Source organism: Narcine bancroftii, chromosome 8, assembly GCF_036971445.1.
Source record: "Narcine bancroftii isolate sNarBan1 chromosome 8, sNarBan1.hap1, whole genome shotgun sequence".
Lineage (NCBI taxonomy): Eukaryota > Metazoa > Chordata > Chondrichthyes > Torpediniformes > Narcinidae > Narcine > Narcine bancroftii.
The window spans coordinates 39733618-39756274 of record NC_091476.1 but is presented as its reverse complement, the minus strand read 5'-3'; the positions used below and the strand labels follow the sequence as shown (position 1 = coordinate 39756274).

At 40.8% G+C, this 22657-nt stretch overlaps 1 protein-coding gene across 5 annotated transcripts in view; it reads right to left on the bottom strand.

Annotated features, from left to right (window-relative positions):
- commd5 (COMM domain containing 5) overlaps positions 1–20897 on the bottom strand; it is a 58201-nt gene extending 37304 nt beyond the window's left edge. For 4 of the 5 annotated variants that reach the window (XM_069893477.1, XM_069893481.1, XM_069893480.1 and 1 more), the window contains exons 1-4: positions 20844–20897; positions 12828–12937; positions 8945–9105; positions 7320–7348 (exon numbers count right to left, since the gene is read on the bottom strand). In XM_069893477.1, coding sequence (XP_069749578.1) covers positions 7320–7348; positions 8945–9105; positions 12828–12936 — 299 coding nt within the window. In that variant the 5' untranslated portion in view covers position 12937; positions 20844–20897. The other variant, XM_069893478.1, reaches the window with a different exon arrangement.
- Positions 20898–22657: the final 1760 nt, after the last annotated feature.

Sequence of the window (22657 nt, the reverse complement as noted above, 5' to 3'; positions counted from 1 at the left end):
TAAAAAGGCACATCATTTAGGGGTTTAAGTGACCAAGGAAATCTTTCATAAGTCACACTTTAAATGTGATAATTATTTATACTTCTTTGACATACAACTTCAATGAATAAGAAAGTTGCATTTGCAGTGTCTTCAGAAACTCATGGCATCACAAAACTTCACAGAGGATGTGGTCATTTGTTTTAATGTCAGAAAAATGGCAAGATTTGTGATCAGAGCAAGATCACACAATCTGCAAAAATAATGGAATGATCCACTTGATTTGTGTGCTGGGGATAAATATGGACCAGATAAAACTTTCCAAACTTTGATTTGAAATTTCAACCTGACTCATTGCCATATTTAACATAACAAAGTTCAGGTGGAATACTGCCAAAGTGAATGGCAAGAATTTGGCAGGGGGAATAAAATGTGGAAAATGCAAGGTCACCCACTTTGGAAAGAAATAACAGAAAGCTTCAGTAGTTTTGTTTTAATGGTGAAAATTTAAAAAAGTATTGGTGGTGATAAACAGTTTGGGCAGGCTTCTACATAATTCACTGAAAATTAATCAGGAAGTACAACAAGTAATTAGGAAGACAAACTGTATAATGGTTTTTGTTTCAAGAGGCAAGATGTCTTATTTCCAATCGTATTGGACACTCAAAATTTTCTTGGAAATACTGGGTACTCCTGTGAGCCATGATCTGGACTCTGTTGGAAGGATATCTCCGTGATACAAGATCTTGACCAGCCATTCTCAAAGGGGCCATATGTCCCTTTTGCGGGCCACAGCACATTTAAGGAGGAACCACTGACTGAAATCATTAAATAAGGATGGCATGGTTGACCTAGCAGTTAGAGCAATGCCTTTACCATACCAGCGATCGGAACCCGTAGCAGTTAGCGCAATGCCTTTACAAGCACCAGTGTTTGGGACCCAGATTTGAATCCTGCGCTGTCTGTAAGGAATTTGTATGTTCTTCCCATGTCTGCTCTAGTTTCCTCCCACCATTTGAAACGTACTTGGGGAGGATGTAGGTTAATTTGGCGGCATGCACTCATGGGCCAAAATGGCCTGTTACCATGTCTCAATTAAATTTTAAAAAACTTTTATATTTTTTATATAGTCGGTAGGAGAGAAGTATGGAATAAATCAACTAAACGACTGCTTCACAGGGAAGGGGGCAGTTGGTGACACTTTCCTTATACTAATATATCCTAATTTCAAAGTATCAGCTTCCAAAGCATGAACTGCGATATTTCAAATTTAGATCTCTTTAATCCAATAAATCAAACTCTGTAGCTGTTACTTTATGTAGTTTTAATTCGTTGATAGGACAGATAAACATTTTGCATAGCTTCGCAACAGGTCTTTCACCCTGGCAATGAATGAGGCTGAGGACAGACATGTCTGCATGGGAATGGTGAGGGGAGGTCCAGCTGGTCTCACGGACAGAGCATGGATATTCAATGACTCAAAATTCCCAATTTATCTTTGGTAAAAGTATTTACTGTATAAAGATAGTTCTTTAGACTCTAATTACTCAAAAGTTGTCATAAAAGCATAGCTAAAAATTCCTATAAAAACACAAAGATATATAAAGATAGAAAACCTTAAAGAAAAATTTCTCATGCTCACACTTCCTTCACATCATGTAGAATGAGAGTAAGCAGTTAACCTGGGCAGATATTACAAACATATTGCATCACAGACACTAGAGTAACACTACAAACAATAGTTCTCTTAAAGAGACAGGCACAAAATTAACTAAGAATCAAAAACACAAGGTTTTAACCTTTACAGGGCCCCATAAATTTTGAGCAAAGTCATAATGGGGTCACAGACAAAAAAAAAATCAAGATCTGGACTCTCTACTGGAAGGATATCCTTGTGATACATGAACTACAGCAAAGATTCAATAGATTAACTGAACAATGAGGAGCTGTAAGGTCTCGAGCAGCATCCAAGGTCTGTCAACATTTTGAGCTCAGAGCCTTTATCAAGGGTAAAGTAGGAAGGGATGTTGTCAAATAAGGGGGAAATGGGATGGAGAAAAAGCTGGCGAGGAGCTAACAGATGAAATGCTATTGGATAGAAGGTGGAAGGTGGAGAGACAGGTAGATGGAGAGACCACTGGGAGGGAGGGTGAGTACTGGAGAGAGAAGAAAAAAAAAGTAGTAGAGATGGAAACAGTGGAACCAGGTAGAGGTGGGGGTTACCCAAAATAGGTTTAAGGCTCTCCAGCAAAAATATGTGTTGTTCCTCAAAGTTATGTTCAGTTTCACCCTGGCAATGAATGAGGCTGAGGACAGACATGTCTCCATGGGAATGGTGAGGGGAGGTTCAGCTGGTCTCACGGACAGAGCATGGATACTCAATGACTCAAAATTCCCAATTTATCTTTGGTAAAAGTAGACTGCTAAATCACGAGGCCGATTCCTGGGATGGCAGGTTTATCAAAAGAGAATATTCAAAAGCAAGTGTTCAGAAGACAAAGTTGATTGCAGTTAAGTGTGCAAATTTTGTAAAGGGCTCCAGTACATGCAGGTTTATGTATCTGTCAACAGGGGAATTTAGAAGCAGAGATCACTGCCTCTAAACAAATGGTCAGCTGCTCAGGGTGAGGGAATGTGAAGAAATTTCTTCACATGGTGAACCTTTGAACCTCTCTAACCAGGAGTGCTGTGAAGATTCAGTCAATGAGTTTATTCAAGATAGCATTTTTGGAATGGCAGGGGAGGCCTTCTCTGATGTCAATTTATCTTTGCAAATTGTTTTAGATGAACTTTGGTCTTTCTACACTCAGTAGCAGATTTCACAACCCTTCCATTTAAACTTTAAAAACTCAGCCATCGTCCGCTAGGAAACGTGAAGCTTTATTGAAGGAACAGAGAGGCAGAGAAGACCACAGTCACATACATAGGATGCTGACAGTACATAACCAATGAACGTGCTCTAGGGGGTGAAAAAAACTACAAATCACTGCTGACCACTAAATTAAACTAAAAATAAGGCATAGAAGTTGGGTAACCATTTACTACAATTTCCCCAGTCTGAATTGCTTTGCTACTGGCAACCATACCTATGTCCATTTTGTTTAGACATACAGCATGGTTACAAGCCCATCCAGCCCATGTGACCAATTAACCCACTAACCCTGCACGTTTGCAGAACATGGGCACCCAGGAAAAAAAACCCATGCAGACATAGTGAGAATGTATAAATTCCTTACAGACAGAACCCAAGTCACTGGCACAGTAATATTCTGGTAACCACACTGCCCCCAAGCTCTGAAACTTCTTAACCTTCCCTTAGACACACTCCATAGCCTCTTTTCAAACAAGAAAACTTCATGAACAGAAATATAGAAGATACACTGCTAGGTGCAAACCATAGCAAAGGTGGCCTGCTTTGGATCTTGGGCAGTTCCTTAATGCCTCCACACTTTGCTCTTGCCGTCACTCTGATACAGGGTAATCTCGGTCTCATCTGTCCACAAGACCTTGTTCCAGAATTCTACAGGTTCTTTTAAATATTTCTTGAGAAACTGTGACCATCCTTTCTGTTGCAATCTAGTGGTTTGCATTTTGAAGTGTAGCTTATGTATTTCTGTTCATGAAGTCTTCTGCGGACAGTAGTCATGATTATATGCATACCTGCCTCCTCATCTGTTGGACGTACATTTGGGGATTTTTCTTCATTTTGATAAGAATTCTTCTGTCATTAGCGTGGAGGTCTTTCTTGGAATACCCGTGCCTTTGCAATTACTGAGTTCATCAGTACATTCTTTCTTCTTAATGATATTCCAAACTGCAGATTTTGGTAATCCTAAGGTTTGGGGGTTATCCTTTGCTGTTTAATTCTTGCTTTTAAGCCTCATAATGGCCTCTTTGATTTTCATTGGCACAACTTTGGTCCTTGTGTTGAAAAATTGTAACTACAGTCTCCAAAGGTGATCAAAAGCTTAGAAGCAAGCTTCACTCTCTTACGCTACAGTAACGAAGCAATTAAACATAACTGAGTACTCACAAACACCCATGAAGCCAAATGTCCCAAATATTATGGTGCCCCGAAATAATGGCTGATGTATAAAAACTGCTTTAATTTCAACATGGTCAAACCAAAATGTATACAAATAACCTTGAATAAAATCTGGAATGTGCACTTTAATTGCATGTGAATTGTTTGATTATAAATTTAAACCCGTGGAGCACAGGGGCAAATAAAGGAAGAAAATGACTCTGACTCGAGCTTTATGGAGAGCACTGTATTTGTGGAATGTAATCAGTGACTGATTAATTAAGGTTTGGTGATTTTCTTATCTGTGTCTGCCTTTGATGCAAACAACCCAAATGATTACTGAATTTAATCATGATTAATTATTGAAAATGATCTCACTGAAAGGCAAGACAGACTCAAAGATTTAAATAGCCCAGTGCTGTTTCTACACTCCCATATTTTTCATCAAAATGCTTCCAAACTTGCCAGATTCTTGCTGAGATGAGTGTGGGGGATAGAAGATGTTGGTCAGGGGTGAACAAAGTACATTTGTCTGCAGATTTACATCGCCGGTTACCCAGTCACTGCAAACATTGCTCATTAATCCATTTTACTTGGAATAAAAAAAAATCTGCAGGAGAAACTCTAAACATCAACCATCCTTTTATTCCAACTGATGCTGCTTGACCCACTGAATTCTTCCAGTGGAGGATTTTGTGCCCTTTTCCAGCATCTACAGTCTCTTGAGTGTCAATAAGACTAAACTAGAAGACAATAAGAGTAGAAATTGTCTATTCATCCCATCGAGTTTGCCCTGCAATTCAATCATGAGTGCATCCATTTTCCTATTCGGCCCACCTTCTAGCTAAAAACAAATTCTTCTGCATCTGTTCTAAATTGATGGTCTTCAATCCTGAAGTTGTGCCCTCATGTCCAAGACTCTCCAACCATGGGGAGATGTAGAAACAACCTTTCTACATCTACTCTGTCCATGCCTTTCAATATTTGAATTGTTTCAATTATATATCCACCCACCCCCCCCCACCCCATTCTCCTAATTTCTGATGTGCAGAGGCCAAGAGCTATCAAACATTCCTCATATAACCCTTTCATTCAAAGAATCAGCCTAGTGGACCTCCTCTGAACCCTCTCTAGCATCAGCACATCCTTCTTTAAATAAGGAGCCTAAAACTGCTCACAATACTCCAAGTGAAGTCTGAACAGTGCTCCATAAAGCCTCAACATATGTTGCTGCTCTTATATTCTCTTCCTCTTGAAATGAATACCAGCATTGCATTTGCCCTTTTCACCACTAACTTAACCTGAAAATTTACCTTCCGGATATTGTGCACAAGGAAATTTTCAAAGACTCACCCCATCTTCATCCTTCTCCCAGATGGAAGGAAGTTTACAAGTGCAAGGTTCAGAGACAATTTCTTCCTTGCCATTACCACACTTCTTAATTAACTTTACACTACTAATGTTATGCTAGCTTTGCTCTGTAGCAACTGATCTCCCTCTATAACTCTTGTACTAGGTCTTACTTGCTCTTTGTACAGGACATCTAGCTGGACTGCTTGCAAAACAAACTTCTTGTTACTTCTGACAATAAATTTGAACTTGACTGGAGTTCAAAGAGATGGAATTGATTGACTTGTCAATGAGGCTGCTCAAACAGATGGAAACAATTAAGCCCCAAATTTTTAAACAGCTGGATCTAGTAATCAACCATCCATTTGGAGTAGATATATCAGTGGTCTGGAGCCACTCTGCTCCTGGAATCCCAACATCCTGTTAACTGGAGGCTGAAAACATTATAGATATCCAGAGTACTCTCTGAAAATCAGTTGGTTACAGCAGTCATTCTCAACATTTTTTGGTCATAACCCTCAAAAGACCCTTCCCTGTCAAGCAGTCAAGTTTAGTTAGTTTAATCTATGCTTCTCTCCTACCCACCGCATTAAAAAAACCATGAAAATTATTTAGGATTTCAGTCTGTGGCCCCCCCCAGTGGGCTGTTTGGCCCTGCTAAGAACGACTGGGTTACGGGACTGGTAATCACAGAAAATTTAAATTCAAGACTTAAGATTCAATTCATTGTCATGTAATAAAAAGTCATATTACACAAAATTGCTTTTGCCTGCTGTAAGACGAGAGAGATTCACCATCAGCAGAAATTGCCTGAAGCACCTCTTACAGTCAGAGAAAGAGAAGCAAAAGAGAGTTCCCTCCTGAGTCATTGAGTTTCCGTAGATTCACCTCCAGACTTCACAGGCACACTGAGTCCAGCCCAAATCACCAGTAACCTGAGCTCCAGATCTCAACCTCTACCTCGATTAGGAACCCTTCAGTGCCCATACAGAAACCATATAACAATCACAGCAAAGCAACAGGCCAACTTGGCCCTTCTAGTCCATGCCCAACACTTTCTCCCACCTAACCCTGTAACCCTACGTTCCTTTTCGGTCCATCCATATCCAACTTCTCCTTAAATGCTCATTTTGAGCCTGCCTCGGCCACTCCTCTGGAAGCTCGTTCCATACACCCACCCCTCTCTGAGTAAAGAAGTCCCCCCTCATGTTTCCTCTGAACACCAATGGGTTTTTTTTTCTTTTTATTGGTGCAGTGTATGGGTCGGTTGGGGATTTTCTGATTTTACTTAAGATAGCCATTAGCCACAGTTTGTTTTGCATTCTACTAAAAGGAAACCTTTCAAACCAAATAGAGTTGAGCACGTTATTTTGCGATTCCTCGTGTGGTCACGCATTGAACGGAGTCAAACTGCGCATGTGCCATTGCAGGAAAATATTGAAAGTTTATGAAGACCAAACAAGTAAACCAAAGCTTTTTCAATAGACAAAAGTTCTGGAGGAGCTCAGCAGTACTTGCAACATCCATAGGAAGCAAGGGGTAACCAACATTGTTTATATCTACCTTTGCTACCTTTTATATACAGGTATACCCCATTTTACAAATATTCGTTTTACAATTTGAATGGGTTCTCGCTTTTATGATGATAGCCTTCAATAGTAGTGAATGGGTTGTCGCTTTACCCCATTTTGACTTACGAAAGGTTTCATAGGGAACGCTCTAGTTTCGCAAAGTGGGGTACACCCATCTCCATTTGCTTCCTATGGATGCTGTGTGACATACTGAGTTTCTCCGACATTTTTGAGTACTAACACTGCAATCACAGACTTTCCTGTTTAAAACCAAATCTTTTGTTTTCTTTTGATAAACAGTTTGAACCTCAGTGAAAGAAATGAGAATAACCTCAAGCCTTTCTGTTTTACAAGTACATGCTGCCATTAAAAACAGGTCAAATCTTAATGATTACCTTATATCTCTTAGATCATCCTTAAAAACCTAAAGGAAAGAAATCAAATTTTGATCAGGTATCAGCGTCTTCAAATTAGAAATACAGTACTTCCATGTGAGAAAGGCAAAGAAAATACTTGAAAAATATTAGCAGATCCATTTATGAAATCGTGGGAATTCCAGCTCATTCACAATGCAGGAGTGTTCAAGAAGGTAGTGAGCACCCCTGATGGGAGGGCATGGAGACCAAGTAAAAGTGCTGGGAGATGCAGGGGACCATCTACATCTCCCACTGCTGATCGAAGGCAGCCAAACATACTGAAGGACTCATCGCAGCCCAGGCACACTCTTTTTTCCCTCCTCCCATGGGGCAGTAAGCTTAGAGTGTGAAATCACATACCAGCAGCCTTGAAGACTGTTTCTTCCTGAATGAACCCCATAACAATGTCCTCGTGCTGCCCTTGCTTTGCACAGCTTGATCTTTCTTTCTTAAAGTGTGACTCTTCACTCTGTAATTGTGCTCGTATTCCTCTATTCTATACAGCTGGATAAATGCAAGAGTTAGCCTGTTGAACTTTCTCACCGTAGCAAGTATACTATGACCTGCTCGCAGAAGGACCTTTCTCACTGTAGGAAGTACACTACGACAAATAAACCTATCATAGAGGAGGCAAAATTTGTGGATATCACATCAGTCTTTCCAGCCACCACAGGTCATGATCAACCTGAAAAGGATTAGGAGTTATACACAGGTTGCCACAGGAGATGCAGGACAGTAGCAACAACAGCGGATTAGCGAGGGGGTCAGTTGCTGAGGGACCCACACAGGCTGTGGGCGACTTACAGTCAGGTTGCAGGCTGCTGGAGACTGGTTCATGGGAACCCGGTCTTGGAACTGGGATTGGAGAGGGTGCTGAGGGGAAGAAAGGCTCCCGAAGGACTTCAGGCACTGAAGGCTTCCTGATCATGTCAGAGGTTTGGAACCGGAGGTCAGGTTGCCAATGGATCGAACAGGTGTCTGTGCAGCTGTTGAGGCTGCAGGGGAATCCACAGATCTTTAGTGAACTCTGAAATGACTCTTTTTCTTCTCTAACTGTAAAAGGAGCTGGGCAACACGAATGCGATTCTTTGTTTGCCTTACAGCAGGCAGAAGGCAATTTCATATAATATTACTTACATGAATCTTGGAACAACATGCGTAAACACCCACAATTAGCACACCTGGAGGCTCATAATGATGAGCATTTCCACAATTTGTAAAAATCCTCTACTCTGCATTTCCTTCATTTGATAACATGCTCACAATGACGCACCTTAACTCACCATCAGCTGTGTGGAATTTCCCAATTCTAATCACTCGGTTCCTTCTTTTTGGGGAAATTATTTACAATTCCAATTAATCAGTAGCAGTCCATCCATACACAGCAACTCAGACTGCAGACAATACATAAAACTGCTGAATGACCTCAGCAGGTCGTACAGCATCTATGGAAAGCTACAGGCAACACATGGATGGAGCGTGACCTGCTGCTTTCCTCTAACATGTTTGCGAGTTGTTCTAGTTCTCCAGCAACTGAAGACACCAGCCCACAGTGCTGGTTTTTATTTTGATGTGTTCAGCTGTTGAATTTTAACTGCACTCACCTCTTGCTTGAGGGAAGATGGTGGCAGCCGCAGAGCTTCTTGTAGCAGTGTGTACATGCCCGCGAGAATGTGACTCAGCTGCTGCTCGGAGAGGCTCTCTGTCTTGGCAAGACTCTTCACAGACTCTTTGGAATCTTTTCCTTCCAGTGAGTTCGCAACAACTACAAGAGATGGTCATGCTTTTTACAGTACTTTCATGAACAAACTGCTTCATTCAAGTTGCTGTTTGTTAATTGAATCAAAAGGCACTTGAATTCTCAATAACTGCTTTATATTTATCCCATGATTTACAACTTATCCTGCTAAAGTACAAACAACCATGATTTTTGAGAACAATAATTTTTGTTCCGCTGCATTCCAGAAAATTTCACTGAGCATCTTTGTTTTTTAAAAAAAATAAGCTAAAACTCTCTTCCTTTTAATTGGGTTAGTGAGTCCATTCACATTAAATGTAATATAATTCAAATTATTTACCACCATAACATAATTTTTAAAAATAACTGAACATCTTTGCTGAATAATATTGACTTGGTTATTGTCACACCTACTGAGATTCAGTGAAAAGTATATTGACCTTCATAAATCATAACACAGTTAATAAAACAGTCAATAAAATGCTAATATGTACAAAAGAATGTTCAAAATAATTATCTGGACCGTATCTATGCTACCCTGGTTCTAAACAGTACAAAGGCAAACTCAAAACTGAATGTTTATTGTAAACATGCAAAACTAGCTAACCTTAGAATTAGTTGTTATTAAGAAACACTGATGGAATACATAAACAATATTCGCCGGCTTCTTGCAAAATAGGTTTGTAAGTCATTTTAAACCTAACAATACTAGCCCCTAATTATTGTATCTAAAAATAATAATTACCATGACAAATAGTAATACACGAGGTAAATATTCAAAAGAAAGTGAAAGTCAATCATTAAAGCTTTCTGCTTCTTGTAAATTTGTCTGTTCATAAAGCCAATTTTAGTCAATCTGTTTGCAAGTTTGCTCTGGCCCTATCCAAAGCTTGAACACAATTCTGAATTTCCAAGGTATTCATTTTCTTGAGGGACATGATGGCCCTTTTTTCTCTTTTTCGAAGCTTTGGATATGATTTATTACTTCTTGCGCAGCTTCTTAATCCAACATTGGTTGGTATTTCCTTCTCTTCTGTGATCAGGTATAGAAAAGGTAGGACTCAAACAACACTGGTTCCTCAAATTCATCAACAGCCACTAGTCTCTTCCTGTAATTCTGGATCCAATTTTGCAGCTTTCAATTTAGTCTTATTTTCTGACAATTTATCTTGAAGTCTTTTATTAGATTCTCTCTCTCTGCATTTAATTCTTTCAATAGGAAAGTAATTTTCCAATGATCTTCTGAGAAGTTAGTAACCTGACTTGGAGTAAAAAGGTTATTTGATGCAATGGTATCTCGACTTTCAGCCCTTCTGTAGTTTATTCAAGATGTTTGAATTTTTTCACCTTGCTTTTTACATTGCTGAAATATAATATCTCTTTCTTTCTGCATCAACATTAACTGGGTCTTCAAGGTACATTCTTGATTGTTTTCCATAGTCAGCTGTCTTTGTGTCATTAAACAAAAAAAAAGAATCTCCTCTTTCAACTGTATGCATCTTGATAACGCTAAATCCCTTTCTTCAATAACTGCATTCATTTTTTTTAAGCAGTTACCGTTATTTTCTTCCGCTTGGTTTTACGAATTCTATTTACAATTAATTCTCAATTTTTGTCAACTGCTCTTGGAAACTTTCAAAACTGAAGAATCATCAGATTCGTTCCCATTTTTCTGAAAATCAATTAAAACCCTTTGGTCACTGTTTTCTGGAATATCCAATATTGCTCAGTCCCTTTTCAACATTTTGTACTCCTATGCAGTTGCACCATATTCTCAGTGAAATGCTCCTTTATACCATCAACACAATTTTCTGTGTTTGCCCATTTTAAAATATTTTGCAAGATTTCTTAATTGATCTTGTTTACGGTTCATCTGGGCTACAAAAGCTACTTTCAGATTTGTTCCCAGACATTTGTTTCATTCTTGCCCTGGATTCAGCTTCACAGGAATGATCACCAGCAGTATTTGCATCATTTTCATCCATTTTTGATGAAAACAATTTATTTTTTACTGGTTTAAATGCTCTCAATTTATTTTCATCAGAAAGATTTTCTAAGAACTGTTTGTTTTTCTTTTGAAGGTTTTTGGTCATTATCGAGGCGTTCAGGAAAGTCTGTCTTGAATGGTTGTTTCAATGGTTCGTTGAGTTTCACAACAGATATCATATTGACACTTGTTGTTGACTGCTTCTGAGCAATATCATTCTTTCTTTCTAATGGTCCACCGATTGTCCATCCAAGCATAGTAAGGTCCATCTCTCACACTATGTATTATTTCTATTGGTTCCAGAGCCTTTGGTACATCTAAACCAATTAGCATCTCTATCTCAGAGCTATCTTCCGGTAAATAAACCTTCCTCAGACATAATCACTGATCCACATCATTTTGATGTGGGATGTTTCCTTTATGCACAGGCATCGTCTTCTGTGTGTATATGCCTGGAAGATTACAAAAATTGCCACTGTGTATTCCAGCAACCTCTAATATGGAAATGATGTTAGTTTCAACAACCTTTTCTTGCCCTATGGTTTTCAATAGAATCCTTGCCTTTTCCCTTCAAGATTAAGCTTTTTCATATTTCACTGTGCAAAATGACACGGTGCTCCCTGGGTCAAGAAATGCATGTGTACATACTTTTGCATTCCTGTTCTTGGTCTTAACTTGTAAAGGCATTATTGAGAGTTTGCAGTTATCTGCACCTGCCCCAGTAAGACCACTTGCCAATACTGAGGCTTAAGCACTGTTTTCATTCGCCTCTTTCCTTGTTGTTTGTTCCTTTTCTGTATTCTTCTTTTCTTCAGGATATGTAGTATCTTAGGATGTTTTTGACTACTTACATCACAGCTGAATTGCTTTTTGCAGTCTTTGCTAATGTGTCCTTTACACAGACAGCCAAAACATACACCATTTTCCTTAAAAAAAATGATTTTCTCACTATGCATCTTCTTTTCCATCTGTGTACACTTTTCCAAATCCTGCTTATCATTACAGAACAAACATTTTTTTCACATCAGGCAAACATTATTTTTTCCTAATTTCTTTATTCGCCACTGTCAGAGAGGTGCCAAATGTACTTTCCTTCAATTTTGGTTGAGGATACGATTTGGACTTCTCAACTTCTGTACTTACTGTTTGAATATCTTTAATTCTATACACTGGATCTGAGACAACATTCTCTTGTCCTTCATTGAACTCCACCAAATCCTTAAAAGTGGCTGTCACATAGTTTCTTTTTTTGGAGTTCAACTACTTGACTTCACCATAATTCTCTCATCCACTTGGGTAATTTATCTACAATGATTACCATGTCATTTTAATCCTTACAACTCCTATACCTATTTCACTATGGTATAGTGAAGAGGGCATGGCCTGGGTGGTGGATGAGGTGTCCTTGAGAATAGAAGCTGCTTTCTTAAGACAAAGTCTCTTGTAGATGTCCTCGTCAAAGTGAAGACCGGTGCCCAGGATGTTGCAGGCCGAGTTAATAATCCTCTGGATTTTTTTCTTGTACTGAGTGTTGGCACCTCCATACCAACCTGAAATGTTTTCACTCCTATGGATGTTGCGAGATATGCTGAGTTCCTCCAGCATTGCTGTGTTTTTACTACAATCACATCATCTGCAGATTTTTGTTTCACTTCATTGTCTGTATTTCAGGGTTAATGCAACTGCCAATCTCAAGTCAGGAGACTTGAGGAAAACAAATCATGTAATGTTCCCTTTCCTGGATAAACATGAGAATACTTACTCTTGAGTATTTTTCTGAAGATTTCTCTGTCTAAATCCTTCAGCTGTTTCACCATCAGCTCAACTTCGAACGGTATCCTGACTCCGAGGAAACCACTCCCGTGAGACATGCTAGAGACAAAAGCACTCTGAATGAGGTCACCTTCTATCCATCAATGAATACAATGACAGGAAGGGGAGTAGCTGTAGACAAATTCAACCACTCCACCCTGTGCTACCACTTCATGCCTGAAATGCCTTGCTAGGGGTGGTGGTGGAGCCAGAAATATTAGGGGCAGTCAAGAGACTCTTAGACAGGCACATGGAAGAAAGAAAAATAGTGGGTAGTGAGGTAGGAAGGGTGTAATTTTTTTTTGGTAGATATATATGGGTTGGCACAACATCGAGGCCCAAAGGGCATTGTCTGTGCTGTCATGTTCCAAGTTCAACAGAGTTCTGTTTTGGTTAAAGGCTGTGTTTTTTTTTTTCATTGCATTTTCACATTTTTACAAGTGTAAATAACATTGCTATTTAATTGTCCTTTACTATTAAGTGGCATTAAATCTTCAGCATCCACTTCTTCTGAAACAACATTAACCTTAAACATTCATGTTTTCAAGAGCTTAAGGAAGTTTAAGAATGTTGGATGCATACAATGTAGAAAAATCCATGCCTGATTAGCTGTGTGTCCTCAGTTATCTTACACTAGAAACCGTCACATGGTCAGGCGGACGAAGGAGGAGGAACCAGCTGCAGAATGAGAGGACAAAGAAGACAGTGGATGAGAGAGCCCGGTGCCAGGAGAGGGAGCCATCTGTCAAGGTGAGTTTCCAACACCCCACCCCCATAATTCCCACTCTCCATTACCCCAGGATACTTCAAGATCATTTGTCATTCCATTAAATTATCTTCTTCTTTGGCTTGGCTTCGCGGACGAAGATTTATGGAGGGGGTAATTATACATCCCGACAAAACAGCATGGTGCAGAACAACACATACAGAAAGAACGCAAATACAGACAAACGATACCAGCATCTAGCTGGTTGTAGTGAGCTATTCAAATCCATAGTCAGTGCCAAATTTTGTCTTATATTTCCAGACATGTACTGCCTAAAGCAGAGGGTTGCTACACACTGAATGACAAAGAGTGCCAGTCACGTCACTCCGCTCCATCACTGGACTACCCGCAGGCCAGACTGTGAAAGCACACTCAGTGGTTGGTTGGAGTTGAGAGAAAGGTGTTGATAATGGAGTGGGATTAGCACAGATTCATGTAATTGGGTGACGTGGAGTTGGTGGGCCACAGGTATGCTTTCATCCTGCATAAGGAGGCTTACCAGAGGGAGATAGATCAGCTGGTTTAGTGGTATCACAACAACATTGCACTCAACGTTAGCAAAATCAATGTGATTAATGTGTACTACAGGAAGGAATCAGGAGAACACGAGCCAGTCCACATCAAAGGTCAGCAGTGGAGAGGATCTGTCCTGCAGCCTCCTTGTTGATGCATTCATGAAGAAGGCTTACCAACAGATATACTTTGTGAGGAGTATGAGATTTGGCATGACACCAAAGATCTCTAAAACATCTGCAGGTGTATCGTGGAGAGCATTCTGGCTGGTTACATTCATAGGCATATCGAGGATATGGCAAATGGGGAAGAGAACAAGGCTCCACTTGCAGTTGGAGGGGGACTCTGTCCTTGCCTTTCCCACTCAATATCTGAGTCCCTGGCCCAATAATGAATCTCCATTTCAGGGGTGCTGTGCTGCCTGGGATCACTTGAGTGCCTCAGAGCACTGGTCGAGGCCGGCATCTCTTCGAGGCCACTCCAGCATACAAGCTGCACCTCAATGCGGGATTAATGGGAAAAAATGGCCGTCTTCTCTACTCATAATTCCTCACGTAGCTGGAACCACTCTGCCAGTGCCAGCCAGGGAAATGCAGAGTGGTTGCAGCTGCATGGGGGATTATGGGTAAGGAAGATAGGCATTTTTCCCATTAATACTGAATTGAGCTGCTGGTGTGGTCAAGCGGCCCCGAAGGCCAAAAGGGCCTGGTGAGATGCCAGAGGCCGGGCAGCCAGCGGGGCAAGCTGTCAGTAGTTGGCTAGCAGGGTTGTCACAGCCCGCCCCAACTGCCCGCTGATGGCCACCCATTAATGACTCTGGCCCTCAGCCCTACCAACAGTCCACCCCGGTATCCTGTGGAGATTTTCCAATTAATACTTCACCAAATAAATAATCTGTGAATTGATGGGTGTTATTGTTATTAATTTATTTAGACATTGTATCACGTAAAAATAAGAAATACTCATCGATGCTTTATTTAATGGAAAAACAAACTGAACCAAGTAGTCAAAGAATAGAATAAAATCTTAACTAAATATGTTTCTTCGTAGAGTCTCAACCTTTATCCATAATCTGCCTGTGTGGTGATGGTTTTTATGCAGTTTTTTTTCCCAAAAGGGGGTGGAATCACTGACGTCTGTCACAGCCCTAGGGCGTCACTTGACTTAGATATGCCACTGGTTGCATCACTGCCTGGTACAGAGGTGCCAACACTCAGGATGAGAAAAAAAAACTCGAGGTTTGTTCACTCAGCCAGCGACATCACAGCCACCAGTCTTCACTTCATCGAAGACATCTACAAAAGACGGAGTCTTAAGAAAGCAGCCTCTATCCTCACCACCCAGGCCATGCCCTCTTCACTCTGCTACCATTAGGAAAAAGGTACAGGAGCCTAAAGATGATCACTCAGCAGCACGAGGACAGCTTCTTCTTCCCCTCTGCCATCATAGACACTACCTTACTTTCTCTTTTTCTTGCACTATTTTTATTAATTTTCTAATGTGGTTTATATAAATTTTTGCACTGTGACCTTCATGGCAATAAATTTTGATCTCTAACAGACAGACACCAAATGATGGACCTAAAAAAATCAACTAAAATCCCACACCTTAAAACCAGTACACGACCCATGGCTTATTCATTATTTCAGATAACCTCATGGAGCCCACTGTAGAATTTGGAGCTGAAGCTCCAGGTCTGATTAATAACAAAGGCCATCTGCTACATAAAAAGCAATCATCAGATCCCTGAGTTAGCCAACAATAACTCAGTAGAAACTTCATTGATTCAGCTACTTCTAGACTTCAATTAGGAGCTTTGAGAATTCTTCTTGAATGGGAATTAGAGTTATAGATTTCCACAGCATGAAAATAGGGACTTCAGCCCAACTTGTCTGTGCTAACCAAGCAAATCTCATTTCCCAGTGTTCAACGCATACCCCTCTAAACCTTTCCTATCCATGTTTCTGTCTGAATGACTTTTGAACATATATATAACCATATACAGCACAGAACAGGCCAGTTTGGCCCTACAAGTGCATGCCGGAACAAATCCCCACTCTCCTAGTCTCACTGACCAGCACCTGGTCCATACCCCTCCAATCCTCTCCCCTCCATGAAATTATCCAGTCTTTCCTTAAATGTAAATAACGTCCTTGCTTCAACCACCTCTGCCGGAAGCTTATTCCACATCCCAACCACCCTTTGCGTGAAGAAATTTCCCCTCATGTTCCCCTTATAATTTTCCCCCTGCAATCTCAAACCATGGCCTCTGGTTTGAATATCCCCCACTCTTAATTGAAAAAGCCTATCCATGTTGACTCTCTCTGTCCCTTTTAAAATCTTGAACACCTCTCCATCAAATCCCCCCTCAATCTTCTATGCTCCAGAGAAAAAAGCCCCAGGCTGCTCAACCTTTCTCTGTAACTCAAACCCTGACATCCTGTCAACATTCTCGTGAACCTTCTCTGCACTCTCTCTATTTTGTTTATATCCTTCCTATAATTCAGTGACCAAAACTGCACACAGTATTCCAAACTTGGCTTCACCAATGCTTTGTACAATTTCATCATAACATCTCAACTCTTGAATTTAATACTCCGATTTATGAAGGCCAACATTCCAAATGCCTTCTTCACCACACCATCTACCTGAGTATCAACTTTGAGGGTACTATTTACCATAACTCCTAAATCCCTTTGTTGCTCTGCACTCCTCAATTGTCTACCATTCAATGTATATGACCTTTTTAGATTTATTTATATATGATTATTCCCTTTTCTATCTCACTTTTTCTGGAAAGTCATTCCACATACCCACCATCCTCTATGTCAAGAAAATGCCCCTCAGAATCTTTTAAATCTTTCCTCTCTCATGTTCAAAATGTACTGGGGTTGAAGGTCAATGGGGTGTAATTGTGCCCAATTACGTGGGCCTGTTATCGTGCTGTGCATCTAAATTTAAAAATAAAATTAAATCCATGCCCTCTAGTTTTAAGTTCTATGCCCCTCATGATGATTAGAACTCAACAAAATCAAGTAAATGACTTATCACTAACCTCTCAACCATTTAAGAGATCTGGACATTAATGATGCTAATTGTCTAACAACGAAGAGTGGCATCAGATCTTACAGTGCCAGTGTCCTAGGTTCAAATCTGGTGCTGTGTGTAAGGAGTTTATACGTTCTCCCCATATCTGCATGTGTTTGCTCTGGATGCTCTAAACGTACATGTGTTGTTGGTTGATTGGTGTATTTGAGCAGCAGCTGCTTGTGGGCCAGAAGGACCTGTTACCATGCTGTATATCTAATTTAAAAAAATAAAAAGATGCTTACAAAAGTCAACCACCTCTCAGATCAGATAAGGATATTAATGATAGGTTTGGCAACAACTCTGTGATTAGATATTTTTTAAGCGGCAATTTATTGTTTTGTACTTAAAGTCTCAAGGTGTATGATAATATTTAAATTGTGTTTTTAGATCAGTGCTCAAAGTCTCTAAGTACTGGCCCAGTAACACAACCGCTGACCACTGTATCAGCAATAGCTTTTACTTTTAACTCAGCTAGGGGAAAGAAAAATCATTGAACATTACAGCACAGTGCAGGCCCCTCGGCCCTTAAAGTTGAACCAGCATTTATATTCCTACCATAATTTTGAAAAAAAAACACTTCCTACCTCGTAACTGCCTATTTTTCTTTTCTCAATGTGCCTGTCTAAGAGTCTCTTAAATGTCCCTAATGTTCCAGCGTCCACCACCACCCCTGGCAAGACTTTCCAGACACCCATAACTCTGTGTAAAAAAAAAAAAAGTTACCCCTGATGTCTCCCAAAACTTTCCTTCCTTTCAGAGTATACTTTATTACAATCCTAGTCTTCAGAGCAAATACTAGTCATTGTTATATATAATGCAAATTTATCTATAATATGACAATTAACATGCACAGTATTACATTAAAAAAAAACTCCAACAACTATTATCAAAAAGTCACATTTCTGAATTGCCACAATAAAATGATCATAGATAACTGCATTCAAAATTGTAGGTCGACTCCAATAGATGTCCTACCATATTAAGAAAGACCTGGAGAAGCACTTTAACCTCCACAGCATAACGAGCCAACTGGATGAGAGCACAGACAAGTACAAGTATGCCAAATATAATCTTTTTGCCCTGTAAAACTATGATTCTATATCCTGCAGTTACTGGTCTATAGATTTGCTAAAAAAAAACCACAGAAATGCTGGAGGAACTCAGCCAGTCTTTCCAGCATCCAATAAAGCAAAGATGTGTTGCTTAAGATTTGGGACTGAGCCCTTCTTCAAGGAAGAAGAATGAGCCAGAAGCTGGAAATCTCAAAATTCAGATAATGCTGGCTGAGGAGGAATACGGACCAACAAAAGGTATTGATTAGATACAAGGAACTAGATTAGAATTAATCTTGTTTATGCAAAAGGATACAAGGAAAAGGGAGACAGAGCTGGAGGAAGGCGACATGGGAAGAAGCGAAGGGGCAGGGGGTTTTAATGAAAGACAGAGGTCGATATTATTGCCATCAGGTTGGAGGATGCCCAGTCAGAAGATGAAGCTGTTTCTCCAATTCACGGGTGGTCTCAGTCTGGGCAGTGCATGAGACTGTGGATAGACATATCAGCAAGGAAATGAAATGGGTGGCCACTGGGAGATACATGCTATCACAGCAGACAGAGCCGAGGTGCTCAACAAAGTGATCTCCCAGTCTGCATCCAGTCTCTCAGAAGTAATGGAGACCACAACGGGAGCACCGGATGCAGTAGATGACCCCTGCAGATTCACAATGAAATGTTGCTTCACTTTGAAGGACTGTTTGTGGCCCCTAATGGTGATGAGGGAAAAGATGCAGATGCAAGTGGAGCATCTCCTGCAGTAACCGGTGTAGGTCCCAAGGGGACAATTGGTGAGGAGGGAGGAGGGAGGAGTGGACAAAGGAGTCTTGGAAGAAGCCGTCCCGGCAGAACCTGGAGATGGGATTCATGTCTAATTGTGGGATCACTTAGTAGGTGGTGAAATGGGGTGGAGAATGTGTTGGAAGCAGAGGCTGGTGGGGTGGTAGGTGAGGACAAGAGGAATCCGTCCTTGTTGTGCATGGGGCCAGAAGGGGCCAGGACAGATGTGTGGGTAATGGAGGATATGCGGGTGAGTACCAAATTGATGGTGGTAGAGAGAAAGCCATGTTGTTTGAGGAAGGAGGGCATCTGTGATGATCTGGCATGGAAGTCCTCATCCTGGATGCCGATGCCATGGAGAAATTGAGAGAATGGAATAGAATCCTTACAAGGGACAGGGTTGGAAGAAGGATTGCCGAGGTAGCTGTGGGAGTTGGTGAGTCTATATTAGATGTCTCCCCTGCCAGACTGAGACTACCCTCAAATTGGAGGAACAACACATCATCATCCAACTGGGCAACCTCCAACCAGATGCCACTAATATCAACTTCTCTGGCTTTCGTTAAACCCCCTCTTCATCCCCGCCCCCAATATCCAATTAACATCTTTTGTTGCCCTGGATTCTTCCCCCCCAGCCAGCATTGTCTGAATTCTGAGACTTCCTACTTATTCCTTGAAGGAGAGCTCAGGGCTGAAACGTCAGCAGTACATCTTTGCTTTTTTGGACACCGAGTTTCTCCACCATTTCTATGTTTTTACTACAATCACAGCATGTGCAGATTTTGTGTTTCACTTCTTTCTTCTTCCTTGGCTTTGCGGACGAAGATTTATGGAGGGGTATGTCCACGTCTGCTGCAGGCTCGTTGGTGACTGACAAGTCCGATGCGGGACAGGCAGGCAGAAAAGTATCTCAGGTTGTGCATGATGTTGCACATGTACTCTGATAATAAATTCAACTAACCTCAAATGTACATTCACTATCTTTTCATTTCAGCAGCAAGATTCTGGCCAACTTTGATTTCAAAATTCTGCAACAGCCAAACAACAATTCCGCCTTCCCTGCCCCTGACCACCTCAACCACAAATCTGAGAGCTCTTTCGCTCTAACCCAATCTCTCAGAATGGGCCCATACTTCAGCAGTAAAGGCATTAGCGTGAAAGATGTGGCAAGGAGTCACTTACACCTGTGAAACTACTCCAAAACTGCTTCAAGGTGGTGATCAATTGTAAATGTCGCCGGTGAGTTTGAAAGGTTTCTGAACAGCAAGGATAAGCGAAACTCGATTAAAGTTTAAAGAGAGAAATAAAAACACAATGCTGGGGGTGGGGGGGGAAGAGAATATTAACAGGTCACACAGTGTGCTTTATCTAGCAAAGATAAAGTTACATAACTGACCTTTCAGGCTTGAGCCCTTCATCAAAGTATATAAAGAACACTGAGTTTCTCCAGTCTTGTCCTCAATCACAGCGTTTGCAGACTGTTTTACTAAAGTTAAGAGATGACTGCATTGAAAGGTACAGCAGGCCGCAGTAGCTGATTAGCTCCTGAATTCTGCAGAGGAGGCCCAATGCTAATGAGGAAACAGCGGTCACTTCGTGCACAGACAAGCAATAGGTTGTCCGTAACTCGGGTTCAGTGACGCTGCTGAAAGCGAGGGCCCCCAGAACCACGGCGACTCCCCACAGAGCTGAGCCTTTCGGGACCCCCGACTTCCGTCCGACCCGCGGGAACGGCAAACATCGCCACCCTAGCTCTTTAACTCACCTGCTCTGCACTTCTGGCCAAATCCCTGACAACAGGGCTCACTTCCGCCCCGCAATCCGGGGCACTTCCGCCCCGCAATCGGGGATACTTCCGCTCCATGCTTTTGAGCAGAAGATTTTTGAGAAAATATTTGATTCTCTGGAAAATAGGCGTTAGCATGATATGATAATGTAACCTTTTTTTCTGATGCTATTATGCATACCTATGGTTTTGCTCTCCATGTGACTTTATTTGCAACTAGAAGCTTGTTAAAAATGATCATCATACAGATAGCAGATTGGAAGACAGAGCTTTTCTGCTGTTATCAGGCTCTTGAATAGACTTCTTGACCTCACCTCCACCTCATTATCACCGTTGCACTTTTAAAAATCTGCATTGTTTTTTTTCTGTCATTTTTTGCGGTAGCTCGTTCCACTTTTCATGGGTTGATTTGTCTGGATGGCAAAGTTTCTCACATGACAATTATAATAAACCCACAAAATAAATTACTTAATAACTATTAGAGGGTCATTGTGAATTAAATTAAACAAATATTTCATTTTGATTTAAAAATCAGCCCTATTATTTATTACAGGTAGCATATTGCCATGTCTTATACCGAACACAGTTTCTAATCAGCAGGTGATTCAAAACTAAATGCCATTTGCAAAGCAAAATATTGCAGATGCTGGAAATCTGAGATTACAACACAAATACAAGAAATACTCAGCAGGTCAGGCTGAATCTGTGCAGAAGCATTACTGGCAGGGGATGATCATTCATTGGAACCATATTTATTTAGTGACTCTTCACCTTGAATCTCAGACACCATTTTTCTTTAATCTGGAAAAAAAAAGCCTGTTATTATTGTCATCTTTTCAGGGACTACCCAGCAACTTGTTGCCACTCAGTATTTGATGTGTAGATACACAAGAGTCTAACGATGCTGGAATTGGCATCAGAAAATATTTGGTGTAATCTCTGTGTGAAGAAAGGAAGCAGAAGGAGTTCCATGAGTCAGGTAACTTGCGTGGGTAAAAATGGATGGTCAATGATATTGGTCAAGAGCCTCTATTGAGATAAAAATATGAAACGGAGAAATCAAATGCATCAAGGAGATGATGGGGTATTGGACACAAGGTTAGAGAGGTGGAGAGACCACTGGGAGGAGAAGGAGGAGGATTAAGACAGTAAAGATATTGTGGAACCAGATAGAAATGGGAACGAAATTGGAAAAAAATCATTGTTCATATCGAAGGTAAGTTTTTGTTTCATAAAGCATAGTGGGTGCCTGGAACACACTGCTGGGGGTGGTGGTGGAGGTTGGAACTATGGGGTAATTAAAGAGCCTCATGGATTTAAGAGAAGTTGAGGGTTATGGGCTGTGAGGGAGGGAAAGGTTAGATTGTGGATGTGGTGTGTATAGGTTAAAACAACATTGTGGGCTGTAGCATGGTCTATTGTTGGATTTAAGACTGTCCAGGAATAATATGATGTTTTGTTTCTCAAGTTTATAATTAACTTCACCTTGGCAAAGAATGAAACCAACAGCAGATAGATCTGTTTCAGAATAGTGAGGGGAATTCAAATGGTTGGCAAATGAGAGTTCCAGTTTGGTAGGCATTAAGAGAAGCAGTCAACCAATCTACATTTGGTCTGACTGATGGTCACAGTGACAGCACCAAACCAAATGCAGTGAATTAGGTTGGACAATATGCATGTGAAGCTCCACCTCACCAGGAAGGACTGTTGGTGGCTTTGGACAGACGTAAGGGAGGAGATGAGGGACAAGTTCTGTGGTCACAGCCTGGGAAGATGTGGCTGGTGTTGTACAT